The 18,984-nt window shown below is 55.8% G+C and overlaps 1 protein-coding gene across 3 annotated transcripts in view; it reads right to left on the bottom strand.

The window, feature by feature from the left end:
- DHX30 (DExH-box helicase 30) overlaps window positions 1-18,984 on the bottom strand; it is a 32,758-nt gene continuing 13,774 nt past the window's right edge. For all 3 annotated transcript variants that reach the window (XM_038130013.1, XM_038130012.1, XM_038130014.1), the window contains 18 exons: window positions 18,358-18,488; window positions 16,180-16,290; window positions 13,730-14,085; window positions 12,901-13,027; window positions 11,758-11,907; window positions 11,125-11,277; window positions 9,548-10,369; window positions 8,357-8,435; window positions 7,367-7,471; window positions 6,243-6,418; window positions 4,807-5,013; window positions 4,441-4,522; window positions 3,583-3,776; window positions 3,350-3,509; window positions 2,955-3,112; window positions 2,401-2,504; window positions 2,184-2,323; window positions 1-1,688 (listed from right to left, as the gene is read on the bottom strand). In XM_038130013.1, the coding sequence (XP_037985941.1) occupies window positions 1,453-1,688; window positions 2,184-2,323; window positions 2,401-2,504; window positions 2,955-3,112; window positions 3,350-3,509; window positions 3,583-3,776; window positions 4,441-4,522; window positions 4,807-5,013; window positions 6,243-6,418; window positions 7,367-7,471; window positions 8,357-8,435; window positions 9,548-10,369; window positions 11,125-11,277; window positions 11,758-11,907; window positions 12,901-13,027; window positions 13,730-14,085; window positions 16,180-16,290; window positions 18,358-18,488 (3,491 nt within the window). In that variant the 3' untranslated portion in view covers window positions 1-1,452. The remainder of the gene's footprint in view (window positions 1,689-2,183; window positions 2,324-2,400; window positions 2,505-2,954; window positions 3,113-3,349; window positions 3,510-3,582; window positions 3,777-4,440; window positions 4,523-4,806; window positions 5,014-6,242; window positions 6,419-7,366; window positions 7,472-8,356; window positions 8,436-9,547; window positions 10,370-11,124; window positions 11,278-11,757; window positions 11,908-12,900; window positions 13,028-13,729; window positions 14,086-16,179; window positions 16,291-18,357; window positions 18,489-18,984) is intronic.

The raw sequence follows: 18,984 nt of genomic DNA, 5'->3' as shown, positions 1-18,984 counted from the left end.
TTCCTACTCTATCCCTTTTTATTGTCTTTAATCTATGTTGTAAAAAGATCCAGTATCACATAACAGCCACGGAAGTATCCCAATATCACACTAGTTCGGAACCATTTAGACAATAGCTTAGTCTTTTTTTTTTTTTGTCTTTTTTCTTTTTTTTTTTTTTAAACCTGCTGGAAGGGAAAACCATACCGCCCATTATACAGGCCAAAAGAAACAAACACTGGTCAAATAATAGTGACAACCTCAAGCAAGTGAAATGAAGATGAGCAGTTTGGAGTGACCCCAGGCTGCAGGACTCCAAGGGCCCCGTGCCAGGGGCAGCGGAGCCTCGGGAGGGCCCCGGGCCTTGTGCTGGCACAGCCACGGCGCCCTAAAGCCCATGAGCAGGAACTTAAATGGTAGAACTGGGAGAACCAAAGGGTGGCCCCGGGGCAGGAGCCCCGTGCCATGGAAACGGCCTCGCTCCCATTCCCGGCTGCAGGTACAAAGAGCGTAAGAAATGGGAATAAAAAGAAAGGAGCCCCGGCCCCGGGGGGCACAGCCCTGGGCCCGAGGGCTCCCGTTACAAACCCCGACCCTCACAACAGCCCTGTGAGGTAGGTCACTGTCTTCTTCGGACAGAGAATCCAAGGCAAAGCTGGGATTAAACTCCAGATTCCTCAGTGAGTGCTGTGCCTGTCGCAATCCTCCTTCCACAGAAATATGGTCCCTGTTCATAGAAAACAAAGGATTTTGTGCCTCTGCTCCTGGCTTCCCGCAGGAGCGGCGCTCACAGGCAGCCTGGCAGCTACAATCACGTCCTGTGTTGCACAAGGGACAGGGATCCGGCCTCCGCCACGTGGGGAGAACAGGAATTTAAAAAAAATCATAGGAACAACGCAAGAGGACGAGAAGTACAGGCAGGTTGGGAAGGACGAGTCACATCTCACACTCAGACGCCACGACTGTGCTGGGGCTGGCAGGGCCCCTCGGATCCCGCGTGGAATTCCTCTCCATCCGCTGCTTCCGGGGCTTCCTCCGTGTGGAGAGCGGAGAGACGACGACCGGCGATCCCGTCCCTGCCGGAGCTGCTGCATCCACCATCCTGGCACAGCCGGGACATCCGTCCTCCTCTTGAGCCCGGAGCAGCTCTGGCCCCGTGGGGAGGGGGCAGAGGAGGGCCCGCAGCAGCCGTGGCCTTGTTCCCGCTCAGGGACTGGCGCTGACGAGCGGAGGAGGCGCTGGGCGTCCGCGAGCCGGGGTCCGTCGGCGCTCCCAGTCCAATCCCGGCGGGACTGCGCTGCTCTTCCCACGCGGTGACCATGCACGGAGCCGACAGCAGGAGATTCAGACAACATTAATCTTCTAGGATGGAGAGAGATGACTTCACAAGGGATAAATAGAACTTTATTTAAATAAACATTTGTGAACATCTTTATACAAATTACAAGTCCCCACACGAGGCTGCAGCTCCGCCTACGAGCCGAAGCTGCCGGGAGGGCCCTTGAGCAGATCCACCAGGATGTCGAGCAGTTGGCTGTGCTGGTGGTGCAGGTCCCCGGGGATCGCGGCCATCTCGTAGCACAGGCACGTCTCCACCATCTTGGAGAGGGACACGCGGAAGTCGCGCAGCAGGCGGATGGTGTAGGAGTCCCCCTCCAGCACCAGCAGGTCGCTGTCCGTCAGGGACACCGTCGCTCGCCAGCCGTCATCTTGGGGGAGGGAAGCGCGTGAGCGGGGCTGCTGGGGCTCCTCCGCTGCCCCCGAGGCAGCTCCTCCCCACACTCCTTTTAGCCAGTGCAGGGACTCAGCTGGGCCCACAGCTCCACAAAAGCCAGGCAGCTCCGAGCACACACTGGGATCCTCCTGCTTTCCCACAGGAGGTGACCGATGGCATAGCCCTACTGAGCCCGTGGGCTAGAGACCGACTGCAGCAGTGCCAAAACCCCACAGGCTGCACAGACACATCCCCAGGGACAAGTGGGATCCTGCCAGCTCAGCTCCTTCCCCCAGGATGATCAGGCACCGCCCCAAGGCTCAGCCTGCCAGGGCTGGCTTTGTCTGCCTGCAGAGCAGCAGCTGGGAACAGCTCACAAACCATCACCTCCACGGCCCCACCGCAGCAATGCGTGCCCAGCCCGAGAGCTGGGGAGCAGGAACTGGGGCCAGGGAGCAGCTGGAGCAGGCTGGGCACCCCGAGCACTCACCTCGCACGTGGATGTCGGTGTCAGTCATGAGCAGCACGGCCAGCGGGTGCACCTGGGACGAGTCGCGCACGAAGACGCCGCCGTTGGACTTGACGGCCATGAAGTAGGTGAGCCAGCGGCTGTAGAGCTTGGATGCCTCCCTGCAGGAGCAGCTCTGTCAGCCTGGCCAGGCGCTGGCACTGTCACTGCCCCGCGGGATCCCCTCCCCATCACCCACCTGTTGATGGTGGACTTGTGCAGCAGCACGGTGCCGGCCTTGGTCCGGTACGCGTAACTGTTGGGCTTGAACTTCCCCTGGCGTGTCACCTTGCCTTGTCTCACCTGCCACGGGAGGGGACTGTCACACACCTGCACCAGCCCTGACAGCCACAGCCCGCCTGTGACAGGGGGAGAGGGATGATGTCCCTCCACTCCCAGGAGCTCCACGGGTTAGTGGAGTGTGTTCCTGGGGTGACCACACCTGGCGGTCACTCAGTGCCACCGCAGACAACAGGAGGAGGAAGATGCCACCTCAGGCAGCAAACCGAAGAAAAATGCCACTTCAGTGGCTCCCAAACCCAGTGATGAGAACCTAAACATGGACCCACACAAGCTGGGGTGGCCACTCCCCGTGAGTGGGGATCAGGGACAGCACTGGAGCACAGGCCGGAGCCCAGGGCAGGACACCTGGCTTGGACACTCAAGAGAGCAGAAGCTTCTCTGGCACCTCAGCACTTCCCGGTGCCACCTGCTGTGACAGCCATCCCCGCAGAGCGACGGCAGTGCCAGTACCTGGATGAGGTTGGGGTAGAGCCCAGCCATGAGGACACCCTTGACCAGTTCCTCCTCCTCACTGTACTGGTTACACACAGACGAGGGCATGGTACAGTCAGACGGGGACGACACCAGGAAGGCTTCATAGAGGTTCTCAGAGAACTGCTTGACAAGGCCTGGAGGGACGAGACAGCCCCAGGGATGAGATCCACCCTCTCCTTCTCCCCACGGAATGAGTCCCCTCAGCAGGGCAGCACCAGCCCGGGCTGGGACAGGGGACCTGTCCTGGGCCAAAGCCAGCCCCTGCCCGGTCCCGCGGTCGCCGGCCCGGCACAGCCCGATTGCGCCCCGTGTCCCTCGCTGTGCAGCAGCCGCCTGCGGCCAGGGGAGGGGCAGGATGGCTCTGAACTCACCGTTGATGAAGCGCAGGCTGGGCCCGTACAGGTAGTAGTCCTGCAGGTAGTTGTCCCTGGCACGGCTGTCCCTGCGCCGCAGCACCTCCTCCCAGCCCGCCACCGCCCGCACGAAGGCCAGGTGGTCGCTGCCGCTCTCCCGGCTCAGCACGGCCTTGGCCTGGGACAGGGACACAGCTGAGCCACGGGCGGCCCCCGGGCCAGCTCCCCTCCTGTGCCGGGGGGCTCCTCACCTTGTCCACCTCGGCGCGGTTCTGCAGGCTGCTGCTGAAGGGGTCCCGCGTCAGGCAGGACACGATGACCAGCAGCGGGTGCAGGCAGCGGTAGATGGAGGCCAGGACGATGGCCTTGGCCAGCCGAGGGTCCGTGGAGATCTGCGCCAGGCGCTTGCCCAGAGTGGTCAGCGCTTCCCGCTGGTCCAGCACTCCTGCGGGAGAGCCACCCGTGTGGCACATCCATCAGCTCCCAGCGCAGCCAAAACAGGGCACTGGGAACTGCCGGGGCTGCCAAGATTTGGGGTGACCTCCAGGAGAGGCACAGGGACAGGGGCCTGCAGTAATCACCCAGAACCCCCAGGTCTAACTGAGCTCAGGACACAGAAACAGCTGTCACAGCCACAGGAGCATCCACAAGGCCCAGCCTTGAACTCCCCTTCCTTCTGTCCCCTACCTCTGAACTCCAGATCACCACTTCCCTTCTGTCCCCCACCTCTGAACTCCAGATCACCACTTCCCTTCCTTCTGTCCCCCACCTCTGAATTCCAGATCACCACTTCCCTTCCATCTGTCCTCCAGCCCTAAACTCCAGATCACCACTTCCCTTCTGTCACCCACTCTGACCTCCAAATCACCCCTTCCCTTCTTTCTGTTGCCTCCCCATTATTTTTTAACCTTGGAAAGTTATCCACAATTTTTATGCAAAGCAGTGTGGGAAATAAAATACCACAGGGTGTGTGGTTTGGGGAAGTCACTGTCAACTGCTACCCCCATCCAGGGACAATCCTGCCCGGTCTGCCCCACAGCAGCCTGTGTCAAGTCCCACTTCCCATGCTGAGGCAGCAAACATATTTCCAGGACACAGAATTAACTCACCAATCTCCTGCAGCAAGATCACGGCTTCATCCACAGCTTTGATGTCAGGGCTGTCCAGAGCCTTGGAGAGAAATTCAACTGCCTGCAACACAGCAGGGGAAGGGAAAAAGGAAAAAGTGAGCCAGCCTCCCATACAGGTGTGAGAGCCCTCTTTGTGTGCCTCCAGGGATATGACTCAGCCCTCTCCATTCCTTCAAGCTTCCAGACACACTCTGTGATCTCAGGGAGATTTCCTGGTGTGAACTTCCCTGGACAGCAGCGTTTTCAGCAAAGCACGGGCTCAAGCCATCAGCACTCTGGGTTCTGCCTACCCCTGTCCCAGGCCCCACGAACCCTCTCGGTGCCCGCAGCCAGTGCCGTGCTCACCGTTTTCTCTGGCATGTGGATCTTGGCCTGCACCACCAGGTTCTCCAGGGGCGTGCGCAGGATCTCGGGCACCTGGTAGGTGGGCATCTTGTCCAGGCGGCTGCGCGGGAACAGGTGGTAGGCGAAGCCCGACTGGCAGCGCCCGGCGCGCCCGCGCCGCTGCACCACGTTGGACTTGGACACCCACACGGTCTCCAGGCAGGACACCTGTGGGGACAGCAGCAGGTGAGTGCTCCCACAGCTCTGGCCCGGTCAAAGCACGGAACCCCAGACTGCTTTGGGCTGGAAGGGACCTTAAAGCCCATCCTGTTCTGCCCCTGCAGTGGCAGGGACACTTCCCACTGTGCCAGGCTGCTCCAAGCCCTGTCCAGCCTGGCCTTGGGCACTGCCAGGGATCCAGGGGCACCACAGCTGCTCTGGGAATTCCATTCCAGCCCCTGTTCACCCTCACAGCCAAGAATTCCTTCCCAGTATCCCATCTAACCCTGCCCTCTGGCAGTGGAAGCCATTCCCTCTTGTCCTGGCACTCCAGGCGCATACCCCAAGTCCCTCCCTTTGCCATCTTTGCACCAAGAGAACTCAGACTCTCACGATGATGAATGGTCCCAAAGGGCCAGGGAAGCCTTTCCCACTCTCCTGCCTCGTGCAGTGCCAGTCTCTGTCCAGCAGCAGCTCCGGGGCCGCGTGGATGGGACTCAGATGCCACCTGCTGGACACCTGTCCCTGTCCCATCCCGGGGCTCCCCATCCTATCCCAGCCCTGCCTCGGGGTCTGCATTCGGAACTGGAATAAAACTGGGCAAATACCAAAGGGCTGGGTTTAAACCAGAACTGCTCCAAGGTGTGAATGGCCCTGGGAGAGGATGTTCTGGAACAGGGGCAGAGGGATGTTGCCACAGTTCCTTTTCCCAACAGCAGCACAGTTGCCTTCACTTTCTTGCAAAGGTGTAAAAACAAGAGCCTTCCTAGGCTGAGGGCCCAGCACTGCCAGGAATGGGCCTGGGGGCAGCAGATCCCCCTTGGAAAGCTGAGGAACAGGGATTAGGCCAGGAGAGCTGCAAACGGGAGCAGGATCTAACAGGTCAGGGCTGCCCTGCAAGGGACAGCAAGAGGTTTTTGATGAAATCATAGAAAAAGGCTGAAAGCAAACAGAAAAGTTACTGGTGTTCTATGGTGAAACAGAGTGGGGAAGGGAGTAGGATTTGCCTTAAATTTGTTCGAAATAAACTCAGAATTTAATGGGGAGCCTGGCCCAGAGCTTGGACACAGCAAACACTGAGAGGAGTCAAACACTCTTCCCAAGCAACACAACACCTGTGCCCCAGGGGCCAAATGGGAAGCAGCTCCATCATCCCATTAATGGCACCTCAAATACTCCTGTGGCCACAGCCCTGTGCTCCAGAGTGTCCCAGGTGAGAGGCAGCAAGGCAGCAGTACCTTGGTCTTGAGGTCGTAGCGCTCCTCCTTGTGCGTGCCGCTGTCCACCACGTGCACGATGTCGTTGATGGTGATGGAGGTCTCCGCGATGTTGGTGGCCAGCACGATCTTCCTGACGCCTGGTGGAGGCCTCTGGAAGATGTTCTGCTGGTCCATCATGGGGATGTTGGAGTGCACTGGGAAACCAAACCAGAGTCAGACCCGCCCAGCTTCTCCTTCTACCGTCACCTCTCGCAGAAATGGGGACACCAGCTGCCAGTGGGCACAGCCAGCAGCTTCCTGCCAGCCAGACCCCAGGAAACATCTCCCACAACTCCTTTGGGAAGGCCTCATTTCAGTTGCTTCAACCTGTGGCTCAGCAGCAGCAGGAGCTCTGCTCACCTCCTGTCCCAGAGCCTGGTGGCATCCCAGGAATACCCCTGGTAGAAATCCCACTCCCTCCCACAGCCCAGCTCTGCAGCTGCCCCTTGGGGCAGGGATTCTCACTGCACATGGCCCCACTCTGTCACAAGTGGCTCTCAGTGAGGACCTGTGGCTGTGCTGTATCCCAGCTTTCCCTGCCACAGCTCAGCACCACGCGGGAATTCCTGGCAGAGCACGGCGGGGCAGAGGAGAGCAGGACCTGCACTCATTAACAGCCCAGCTGCTCAGAGCTCTGCTCCTGCCTAGCCTGGTTTGACACTGAATAGGCAGAGCTGCTCAAAAGCAAACAAAAATTGCCAAAACCTCAAGAGCTTTTGTTGCAAATTTCCTCCTGGGCAAGGAATGTTAAATTCACTGATCAAAGCTCAGCTCCAGAGTCCACCTGCATCCCACAGAACAGGTGCTGAGATCTCTTCTGGGCAGGCTCAGCGTGCAGCTACAGCAGTGCAGAACTGAGCTGCTTTCCCCTTGCCCAATTCCAAACTGCTGGAGGCAAATGGGAAGCCACTCTCTTTGATCACACCCAGGAGTTACTCAGCCTCTGCTGGGAGGAGTTACTCACACTTACCACACACCGTCCCACAGCTGGGACATCAAAGCTCACCAGCTCTGTAGCAGAGCAAAGCTGAAGGGGCACACCAAGCCAACTGTCCCAGATTCTCCCAGATGCTGGGAAGAAGGGGCTGGCCCTGCCCTCTCACCTGGCAAGACGAGATAGCGGCTGTTCTGCGAGCCCAGCATCTCCAGCAGCCGCTGCTGCACCCCTTTGATCTCCTGCCAGCCAGGGAGGAAGCACAGGATCCCACCTGGAACACACCAGCAGTTAAGGACACGCAGCCTCTAAATCCAAGTGCTTTTCCCCAGCTGGAGACACACATTTCCGGGGCAGAAAGCTACCAGACTACCTGGAGACTGACAGTGAATACTCATGAGCTTTGAAACACTTAAATCTCTTGAAGTCACCTCAGAGTTCTGCCTCCTTCCCAATCACGTCCAGGCAAGGGTATTTGACAGGCACGGGGCTCCAACAGAAAAGGTAATTATGCAGCACAAGGCTCCCAGTGCTGGAGCACAGACAAGTCTTGGAACAGCTGCCCCGGACACTCAGGAGTCCAACCCTGTGTAGCTACATTCCTCTTTACAGAGAAAAGCAAGGCTCAACTTCTTAAGGACATTTTCTAGGAATCACAGCGAGGAACTTCAGAGAAAGAGAAAGCAATTCTTATCTCATTTGCTGTACCTGTGTTGTGCCAAAGTAGAATGCAATATAGATTGTTTACTCAAAGTGATAGCGTTTTGTTTCCTTGGCCTATCAGGGCCAAGTGCGTGTCCAGACTGTCAGTCAAGAGACAGTCACAAAATTCTAGTCAGCAGAGTTAAATACTTATACACACTCAGTGCAATATAGTATAAAATAATATAATAAAGAAACTAATTAACCTTCTGATGTCAATAAAGTCCTCCTCATCATTCCTCCCTTCGTCAGGGTTGCCCTGATCTCCTATAACCCAGTCTTAGCTAAAGACTCACAATTCGCTCGTGCCACACGGCTCGAGACCACTTGGACCAGCAGGAATTCAAGGAGCCCATGCAGGAGAGGCTCAGCATCGTGGGGAATCTGCAAAGGCTCTGGAGGGGGTCCCCTTCTCTCCCCCCAGCAGAAGAGGAGCTCGGGGCGAGGCAGGACCCACCTGGCTCTCCGTGGGCATCGATCTGCAGCACGAGGTCGGTGATCAGGTCAAGGTCAAGGACGCACTCATCGTCGGATTGCTGGGAAGGACAGGACAAGGGGCTCAGGGGGTGTCAGCGCAGCACAGGGGCACTCCAAAGCAGCCTCTGCAGGCAGCAAACGCCTCACTGGGACAGCCTGCCCAGGACCTGGAGCCAGGAGCCTGGTCTGGGCTCCACCTGGAGCCCGCTCTGGTCACAAGTGCTGCCAGCTTCCCTGCTGTGCAGAGAGAATGCAGTCTCTTCCCACTGTCCAGATCTGTGCACCTCTGCTGAACAGCACCTCACAAGCGACAGAATTGCCACCTGATTTTTGTGGACAAAACTGCCACATGCACCTGGGAGTTCAAATCCATCAGGCTCCGAGCAGGAGCTTCTGTAGCTCTCAGGAATTTGGAACAGACTATTAAAGCTCAGATAAAATCCCTGCCACAACAGAAACGGGAAGAATGCCCTGGAGGCAATGGGATACCCCAAGGGAGCTTGCTGATGATCCAGGACTGGGAGAAGTGGCTGATACTCCAGACACTTGCTCCGCCACAGGGAGGGATCTCTCCAGGCTGGAAAAATGGGCTGACAAACTCCAGACCAGCTGGTTGGACCAGAAAACGTCTGGAGATGCTGGCCAACCTCTGTGACTGTGTGACTCCATGACCCACCACTGGTGTAGGATTACCCAGAGCACTGCACATGTCTGGAGGGCGTTTTCCAGAGGGCCAGAGCAGCTGCAGAAGGCAGCAATCAGGGAATTCAGTCATGCAGGACACGAGCACTGAGGTAACAGTGCTGGAAGCCACAACCATCCCAGTCCTGGGCCAGGCTTGCCTAGGGTGTGCAAACATTCAACTCTGTGTCTATGCACACACAGCAATGAGCTCTCAGCCTACTCAAACATCAAACTTCCCATTAAAGGGACACAAAAGCAACTTGACCCCAATGCGAAGTCATCTTTATGCATAATTTAATCAAAATACTCTGGGGTTCTACTAAGCTGACTTCACCTTACGAGGACTGGAATGGAATTAAAGCTAATCAGTGTCCAACCACCACAGGGAAGCAGGAGCAGGCCCAGGCCCGAACTGTCCCCCTGCTGACAGGCCAGAAGCCAGGGCCCCATGCAAGGGGGACAGCTTCCCCCCTCGCTGCACACCCACCTTGATCTCGTAGTGCCGGTGCCGGTGCCGGCCCAGCTTGGCCAGGATCTCCTCCAGGTAGTATTCCTTCACGGGGTACATGAAGCCCGGCACCTTGACCACGGGGCAATCCCCAAAGTAGTGGGAGAAGCGCTGGTTGTCCCCCGTGGCGCTCATGAGCACCAGGCGCAGGTCAGGGTTCAGCTTCTGGATGCCTTTGAGCAGGATGAGCAGGAAATCCGTGTTCACGTCCCGCTCGTGCACCTCGTCCACCACGACGTGGCTGACGCCCTCCAGGCTGGGGTTGCCCTGCAGCTTCCTGAGCAGGATGCCCACGGTGCAGAAGAGCAGGGCCCCTCCCCGGGCAGGGGGCTTGCTCTCCAGCCGCACCTGGTAGCCCACGTTCTTCCTCATGTTGGGCCCCAGCTCCTGGGCCACGCGCTGGGCCACCGAGATGGCGCTGATGCGGCGGGGCTGGGTGATGACCACGTTGCAGCGCGCGCCGCGGCCCTCCAGGATGTAGTGTTCCAGCAGCAGCTGCGGGATCCGCGTGGTCTTCCCGCAGCCCGTGTCTCCCGCTATCACCACCACGGGGTTCTGCTCGATGGCTGACAGGATGGTGTCCTTGTGAGGGTCCACTGGCAGCGGGTGGCTCTCCTGCCAGGAGGCTCCTCTCCTTTTCCAGAGGGCCAGCAGGTTCTGGCTAAGGCGCACTTCCTCTGCTTCCAGCATGGGGATGTAGGTCTTCCCCGTGATGGCGTCGCTGATGGCACCAGATTCCTTGGTCAGGTTCATCATGTCATCGGCAATCCGGGGCCTGGACTCCCTGATGTCCACGGGATACTGGGAGAGGGGGAGGAAGCAGGCAAGGACAGCAAGGTTAGCGCTGGTCCCGAGAAGGACAGAAAGGAACAAGTGCCTGGAACACACTCAGCCAGTCTGGCTTGGCCAAGGTCTCCTCAGATCTTAGGTAACTCAGTCGTGTTCTGAACTGAGGTTATTTAAAGTGAGAACTAATTTGGGCAGCCCCCTGTGTGTTCCCTGCTGCATTCCCTATTTCAGGAGGGGTATTAGTGCTGCTGCCTGAACTGACAGGCACAGACCAGTAACTTCAGCTCTGCGATGCAACAGCCCCTCAAAGGCAACTTTTGGAAACTATCAAGTTACACCACCACCCAGACACATAACTTATGCAAAACACAGGCTTTTGGCTAAGCCAGAAATATTCTGTCTTGGCAAAAGAAAAAAACTGAAGTCCCACATCCCACAGGAAGAACTACAAGGAGCAAGAGGTCAGGAATTGTCTACAACACAAATCACAGCACTGGCACAGATGTTCATGGGATTAAAAGTTGCTGAACTTCAAATCGATCACATCTTTTGGATTCAACCTTAAGAATCCCAGAGTCCTCCAAAAGGGAATGCCACTGCCCAGCAAGGGTCTCCCTTCCCCAAAGGGCAGCAGAGACCGATCAGGTTTTGTGGCAACAATCAAACCATGAATTCCCTCAACATTCTGACAGGAAGCTTTCAAACACATCCAATTCCCGAAGTGAAAAGGCTCAGGCACAGGGGATCCTCAGGGGGCTGAGCCTTACGTGGTTCAGGTAGTTCTCGATCTTGCGCAGGGTGGCCTCAGGGACTTTGATGTGGCAGGGCTTCCTCTGGTTCTCGCCCAGCTCCCGCAGGGAAGTCATGTTGTACATGGCATGGCTCAGGGGGTTGTTGTTCTTGTCCACCAGGCCAAGGCTCTGCAGGCAACAGGCAAACAACGCCATCAGGTGTGAGGCTGCTCACACCAAGGGCTGGGATACAGAGCACTCGGATCCCATGTTTGCATAGGCCAACTGCTTACCATCCCAAACCCACCAATTCCTGCTTTTCTTGCCACGGCAAGAAACCAGACATGATCCCACTCCAACCCTGGAGGACCAGACACACCAGAACCAACCACTGCCCTGATACTACACCTGCCAGGTCTCAAGCAGACCCATCAGAGGAACAGCAGCCATGACTGCAAAACCCTCTTGTTGAGCGCCTTGCTGTGGTTCTGGCATGCTGTGAATCCCAAGCTTTGGAAACAGATGTTTAATAAGCATTACCTCATTACACGAGTCAAAGTTCAGGAAGTTTCCAGCATCCCCTGCCAGGCTCAAAGGCAGCGAGTGAGGCAGAAGGAGCCTGTACCCAGAGGCACGTCCCCACGGGATGCAGCAGCCAGGGGCACTCACCTTGAGCTTCTGACAGGCCAGAGCTGCTGCCTTGTTCTCGGCCTCCACCTTGCGCCGGCCCTTGGCCGCGAAGGTCATGGGGCAGGGCCAGCGCAGCGTCAGCTTGCAGATCTTGGTCTTGGTGCCCACCGTGCGGAACTGCATGTACTCCTGCAGGAACGACAGCACCGGGCTCCGTGGGACAGCAGGGACCAGCCAGCCCCTGCCCTGGCCCTGCACAGACACCCAACGACCCCATCCTGTGCCTGGGAGCCATGTCCAAACACTCCTGGAGCTCTGGCAGCCTCGGGGCTGTGCCCGTTCCTTGGGGAGCCTGGCAGCACCCAGCACCCTCTGGGGAAGAATCCTTCCCTGGTATCCAGCCTGAGCCTCCCTGGCCAGGCTCCAGCTGTTCCCTGGGTCCTGTCCCTGTCACAGGGAGCAGAGATTGGAGCTGTCCCTCAGGAGGAGCTGCAGCCCCTGCTGAGCTCTGCCCTCAGTCTGCCCTGCTCCAGCTGAACCAACCCTCAGCTGACCTCATGTGGCCCCTCTGACCTTTCACCGTGGGTTTTTTTGCTGGACTTGTTGGATTCTGTTGAATTTTTTTAATGGAGCACTAGAAGAAGGTTACTGCACTGAACTCCACCCCCCAGCTCACAAGGCACTGTCTAAGCCAAAGTGAGAGCAGAGAACTGTGGGGAACATCCTGAGAGCCTCAGGGTGGAGCTCAGCTCCTTTCTGCTGAGCACACGAGCTCTGGGAGGTGGGTGACACATCCTGGGAAGGAGGATCACCGGATACGGGCAAGAATGGAGCTGTGGAAAGATTCTATCAGCACAGAAGTTACACATCGCTCCCAGCAACACAAACTTGTGCTTGTTGCAGGTATATGGGGAAAAGAAACCTTAGAAAATATGTCCTTCATTCAGACAGCAGCTCCTCCACTGCCCTGGCCTCAGGAGCAACACTCCCCAGGGTTCTGTTAAGCCATTCCCTCAGCTCTCACCAACCACAAAGTCTTTCCTCTGCTGTTCACACTGATTTCTCTAGGCCTAGTTTTAACTTCCCTCCTCTCCCCAGCTCTGCTGCCCAAAGAAAGCATGCAAATTGATTCCACTGGGAGCCCCGAGCTTCCTCCCTGGCAGGGGTCAGACAGCACCTTACCTTGACTGTGGAGGAAGAGGTTGCAATCTGAATCACTTGGGCCAGGAGGTTTTTGGGAAGTGGGAACTGCGTCAGGGCACGGATGGCAGTGTTGTCATCTGTCATTTCAATGGAACTCCCTCCTCGGCTGCGTGGGACAAGAGCAGAGCTGCATGTACAAATGCCCACTTGTGCTCAGACCTGCCTCACTCCACGAGTGCTCCTGAGCTCTGAAACTACTGCGTTGAAGCCCAGGTAATTCTGGTGATGGGCAGAGTCCTGCTGTCCCTCGGTACTAAAATCTGTCAGTCACAACCACCCAGCCCAGCAAAGCCACCTGCTACAGAGGGATCAAACCTTTACACCAAGGCTAGAAACCAGATGACATCAATAGATCCAGACAGATTTAATTAATAAATAATTCTGAATTTAAAAAACACATCACAGAAATAACCACCATCACCTACATCTCATACAGATCTTGCTCCTGCTGCCTATTAAAAATCCAAGATTTGTGCTCATAAAGTCAAACAGGCAGCTATGGGGATGGAGGGGATCAGATTTAACACTGCCCTCAAATCCAGGGTGGTCAAAACCTGGTGTAAGAGCACATGCACCGCTTTGGGGATGGAAATGTCTTGAGGCACAGAAGAATCAGGCAGGTAACAAGACTGGCAGCAGTCTCTCCAGAGGGCAGAGCTGCAGGGAAGAAGTCTATGCATTCCCTGGATGGCAGCCAAGTGCAAGACCAGGCTGCCCCGCTATTCCTTTGGCCCATCTCCAGCCCCCCCAGCTACAGGAAAACCCTCCCTTCCCTCTGCCCTGGCTCAGCACTCCCAGCCAGACCCACCTGGCGTCCCTGCCGGGGGTGCGGGCGTCCTGGTGTGCCATGGGCAGGTAATCCGAGACATCGATGGCCTCCTCCTCCAGCTCCCCCTCCTCCAGCTCCCCCTCCTCCAGCTCCCCTTCCTCCAGCTCCTCCCTCCTCATGGCTTTGGGCATCCTGCCCTGCTCCATGGGCTGGATGGCGTCGTCGGGCTCCATGCGGCGCCAGCAGGTGGACAGGTCGGCGAGGGAGGGCCCGGACTTGGAGCGCCACTTGCCCTCGGAGCACCAGCGTTCGTCGGGACAGCCCAGCTGGTCGGCCAGCAGCCGGTACTTGGCCGCGTCGAAGAGCTCGTTCCGCGGGCCCAGCAAGCCCCAGCCCTGCAGGAGAGACAGGGCAGCTCTGGAACCCACACCCTGCTGGGGACGGGGGGCAGGAGCGGCCCCTCCTTCCCCACGCAAAGACAGAGCGAGGAAGGGCACTTGCAGGAGCTCGGAACTTTCCCCACCGCTGCTCTGCTCCCCGCCCTCCCTTCCCAGGGTACGGCTCTCAGCCCCACACGGCTCCCCAGAATGGGTGGGCCAGGATTTAGTGGGGCTTTACAAACTCTTGGCTATATTTAGCACCCTCAAGTTTTGAAAGAACCCCCAGGAAATGCATCTTTTTGGGAAGGCCAGTCTGAACTAGCATAATCTGGGATAGCACAGGGAGAGAATTCAGGGAATGGTTCATCTCCTTCCATTTCCCAGGAACAGTTATTTGAATGAGCAGCAGGAAAATGTCCCTAACCTGTCAGATTCTGGAGCAAGCCTGAAGTCATGAAAAACTCTCCCACCATCACCATTTAGGACTGAACCTTGCAGGAAGCTCCATACATATCCAGAATGCAGCACACACCATTTCAAAATGACCAGACTGCTGCAATAAGTTCTAGCTTTAATTTTAATAAATTAAAAGTTACAGCTGTAGGCCATTTAATGGCCTTAATGGCCCTGAATTAGAAAAAGCTGTATTATTTTGTGCTGTGGGAGTGCCTAAGACACCAAATTTCACCTGGCTCACTGTTCCACTCAAAGCCTCTATTCACTCTCTGCACTAATTAACACTATTAATTTTCTTAAACTGATGATTTGTAGCTCTTTCTATAGCTGTGATCACACAAGGCCTCCCATCACAAGGGTCTTCTGCCAGGCTCCAGTTTAGCTGGCAAAGAAAGCTCTGCATGTTCAATCTGTGGTTTCAGGTGGTTGGGTTTTGGTTTAAGTTCTAAAGTGCACTTCAGCCATTTCCAAAATTCGGGGAAAATGTATCAGTAGGGTACTTTCCTTCCTTAGAAAACTTCCAGGGCCTCAAAGAAAGCAGGGAACTGGACTAGAGAGGATAAAAGCAGGATGTATTCTAGTGAATGCTGACTGAGTGAGGTGGAATGAAGTCAGTGAGTGAAGCAAGTTTTGCTGAGCACAGAATTAGAGGATCAGATTAAGCAGCTGAAGAAGCTGAGTTTTCACACTGCCCTCCTGAATTTCTGAAGGCTGGCTATTTCCTCAAAGAGCATTCTGATCTACAAGCAAATCAAAAGCTGTCTCACTGCCAGAGCATCCACAGCATCCTCTCCTGAGCACAGAGATATGCCTGTTCCCACTGAATAGATTAACAGGAAACTCCAAAATCAGTCTCACTAGTTCAAGGTAACACAGAACCACCAGGGGCAGAGCCGGAGATAAAACTGCATGTTTTTCTCAGCTATAAAACACCTTCAAGAGTGACCTTTATAGTTTTACTGTGCCTGTTTGATACTGGCTGCACACACCCATTTCCAGCCATAAATAAGTGCCAAACAAAGCATAACTGAAGAGCAACAGTAAATTACAACATGTAACTGCCACACTGGCTTTGATGAAGAGGAAGCAGGAGGCTCTGAAGGTCCCACAACTGCAAACACACCCAGCTGCACAGGCAGAAGTGGGGGTTAGTGACCAGCAAACCCACCTGAGGGAAACTCTACTTGCTGTAGATGCTGAGGCTAAGGAGCTGATTAAGGTCCAGGACAAAAGGAACAAGGACCAGGACTACCTGAAGCAAGTGGGATTTTAAGCTCAAATGGATTCAGACTCAGGTCTTCACCCTCTACCCCTGACTACCAGAGGGGACAACTAAGGGAGAGCACAGGCAAAGAGAAAGAAAGAGCTCCCAGCAGCAGCCAGGCTGGCTGCACACTGCAGGGTGAGCCTGGCCAGCTGAGCAGGGCTCCCAGCAGCACTGGCTGCACACTGCAGGGTGAGCCTGGCCAGCTGAGCAGGGCTCCCAGCAGCACTGGCTGCACACTGCAGGGTGAGCCTGGCCAGCTGAGCAGGGCTCCCAGCAGCACTGGCTGCACACTGCAGGGTGAGCCTGGCCAGCTGAGCAGGGCTCCCAGCAGCACTGGCTGCACACTGCAGGGTGAGCCTGGCCAGCTGAGCAGCAGCAGAGCTCACCTTGAAGAGCTGACACGCTGCAGCCGCTGCCTGCCGCTCCGCATCGATCTTCTTGGTCCCATAGCCCTCCACTTCCACATTCTTCGGCCACTTTATATGGAGAGTGACTTTCTGAAAGGCAAGGAGAGCCACAGGCTGAGCTGGGCAAGCTCTGCCCTCCAGCAGAGCACACCCACTCCACCCAGCTCTGCACTCCAGGCAAAGAGGAGAAACGCAGAAGAAAACTGAACAAAGTGCTGTCTTGGTCCCTTCGGGAAGAAGCTCCATTGCAGGAGCTCTGCAGGAAAAGGCTGAGCAGGGCACAGGGGTGCCACAGCCCCACAGGAGCTGCAGGGCTGAGTCCTGCACAGCCATGGAGTGTCAGCTCGCAGGGATAAATGCCAGGAGGACACTACAGGAACAATTCCACCCCAGGGCTGTCCCTCTGCAGCAGCCAGAGCGTGCCCTGGAGCAGAGCCCCTCTCCAACACCTTCCAGCTGCAACAGCCAGGAAATCATCCCAAGCGCTTCCTCACCGTGATGGAAGCAGCACAGGACTGCCTCAGCCCCCAGGCACCCCAGCACTGGCAGGGCACAGGAGCACCCAGCTCCAGCCTGGCAGAACCACAGCCCCTGCGAGGGAGCACGAAAAACCTGCAGAGCAAAGAATGCTGAGAGCTGAACTCTGCCCTCCTCAAAGAAGCGCTCCAAATGAAGAGCTCGCTCAGCTCCCAGCCCTGCGGATGCCACAAGGCTCCAAGAGGGAAAAGCCCAGGGAATTCTCTGCTGCTTCTGCAGCGCAGATGAAAGGCAGCAGTGGATCCCCCAAGGCTGGAGCACAGGCTCCTGACTCCCCAGCACCTGGCTGGCTGCCTTCCTGCCCCTGAGCCTGGCTCACAGGAGGGAATTGCTATGGGTTTTGCCTCGGGCACAGCCTGGAAAGCACAGACCTGCTGGGAAAAGAGGTGTCTCAGGAAGGCCAAGCGCTCACAAACCCCTGTTCACATCCAAGAGCTCTCCAGGCTCTCACCTGTCCTTCTGTCCACATTTGCTGGGTTGTTTTTTCCTTGTGAGCTGACCCTCATTTTTTTTCCCAGGGCTCTTTTATCTCCTTAATCGTTTTCCTGGTTTAGTTTTTTGTTTTAATCTGAAGTTACTCTGCACGTTAATCTGTTTAAGTGCTGGCAAGGATGGGAACCAATTATGCAAACTAAAGTGATGAGGCACTGCCTGGGGTACTCCAAATTTTAGGGATGAGGCACTGGCTACGGTATTCCAAAATTTAAGTTGGGAAACTGCACTACTGCTTGAGAAAGAGCAAGAAAAACAAACACAAATAATGAAGAACTCTGAAGTAACATTACTAATGTATCCCCTAAAACCCAGGGATGCTTAAAAAGGATGTGGCAATAAAAACTGTCTGGGAAATCTTAGACAGAATGTTATTGGAAAATGTTAAGCCATCAGAACTGAGTCTTTTCCTGGAATGTAGGTTACAGTTAAACTTCAGCTGGAAAGGGCTCCCAGCTCTGGAATGAGAGCTGGTGTGACACGAGGAGGCACAGCCTTGACCATGGAGCACCATGAGGGAAGAATTCCTGCTCAGTTCATAGCCCAGACCCGGGTCTGGACCTCGGGCATCCCAGTGACAGCTCAAACTACCTGGGAAACTGTTTGCTTGGAATTCCTCTGCTTCATATTACAAACTAAGAGGCTGCATTTCATTCTGCTCTTAAGCACTACTAGAGGCCTCCCTCCATTGCAAAGAAACTCCTCTTTTCTGCTCACAACTGGACATTTTTGGCTTCGGAATTTGTTATAGTGGAATTCACAATCAAATCTAGGGGTCCTAAGGGCTGAGATACAGCTTTTAAACCTTCATTTTCTACGGGAGTAGGACTCCTTTAAGCACAGACTGTGTGTCCCTCTGCTCAGAAAGGCCAGACGCAGCAAGTCACTTAAAAGAAAAATATGCACACAAAAAGAGGAACAGCACCTGCACTTACACACCTTTAAAGTACACGAAGATCAGGAAAAATAGGAAGAAGTGAGAATATTTCTTGTTTGAAAGATTATCACACAACTTTTAAATGGAATTAAAACTCTCCTATGATTTTCTCTAGGAAGTCACTTGCAGGATCAGCAGTTCTGTGGCTCCTTTCCCACTCTGTGTCCCACCCTTCAGCAGCAGGGGATTACCTTTTTCCTCGGCCCGTTAGTGTGGATGTACACCAGCTTGTCCCTGGCATGGGAAATGCCCAGGGCTCGGCCAATCACGCTGTTGAGCAAGTTTTTAGGCTGCGGAAATTCCTTTAGTAAATCTCTGGAATCTGGAAAAAGAAAAAAAAAAATAGAGGAATTAAATGTCTCCCAACTGCTGTGCAGTCCCATCCAGAGGTGTGTTCCAGCACCAGCTCAGAGGGGAGGACGGGGGGGCAGGCAGAGGGTCCAGGGTTCACCTGCAACATCTCCAGGCACCAGCGAGCTCCTGGATCCCGGAGGTTGGGAGAGACCTCCAGGATCATCAAACCCACCCCGTGTCCAATGCCCACATTATCCCCAGCCCAGAGCACTGAGTGCCACCTCCAGGTGTTCCTGGGACACCTCCAGGGATGGGCACTCCAAACCTCCCTGGTCAGCCTCTGCCAAGGTCTGAGCCCCCTTTCCATGGAGAAATCCCTGCTGTGTCCACCCTGAGCTGCCCTGGCCCAGCCTGAGGCCGTTCCCTCTGCTCCTGTCCCTGTTCCCTGGAGCACAGCCCAACCCCCCAGCTGTCCCCTCCTGGCAGGAGCTGTGCAGAGTCACAAGGGCCACCCTGAACCTCCT

This window comes from Motacilla alba, chromosome 2, assembly GCF_015832195.1.
Source record: "Motacilla alba alba isolate MOTALB_02 chromosome 2, Motacilla_alba_V1.0_pri, whole genome shotgun sequence".
Lineage (NCBI taxonomy): Eukaryota > Metazoa > Chordata > Aves > Passeriformes > Motacillidae > Motacilla > Motacilla alba.
The sequence above is the reverse complement of the archived record's forward strand: the minus strand, read 5'-3'. Positions and strand labels throughout refer to the sequence as shown.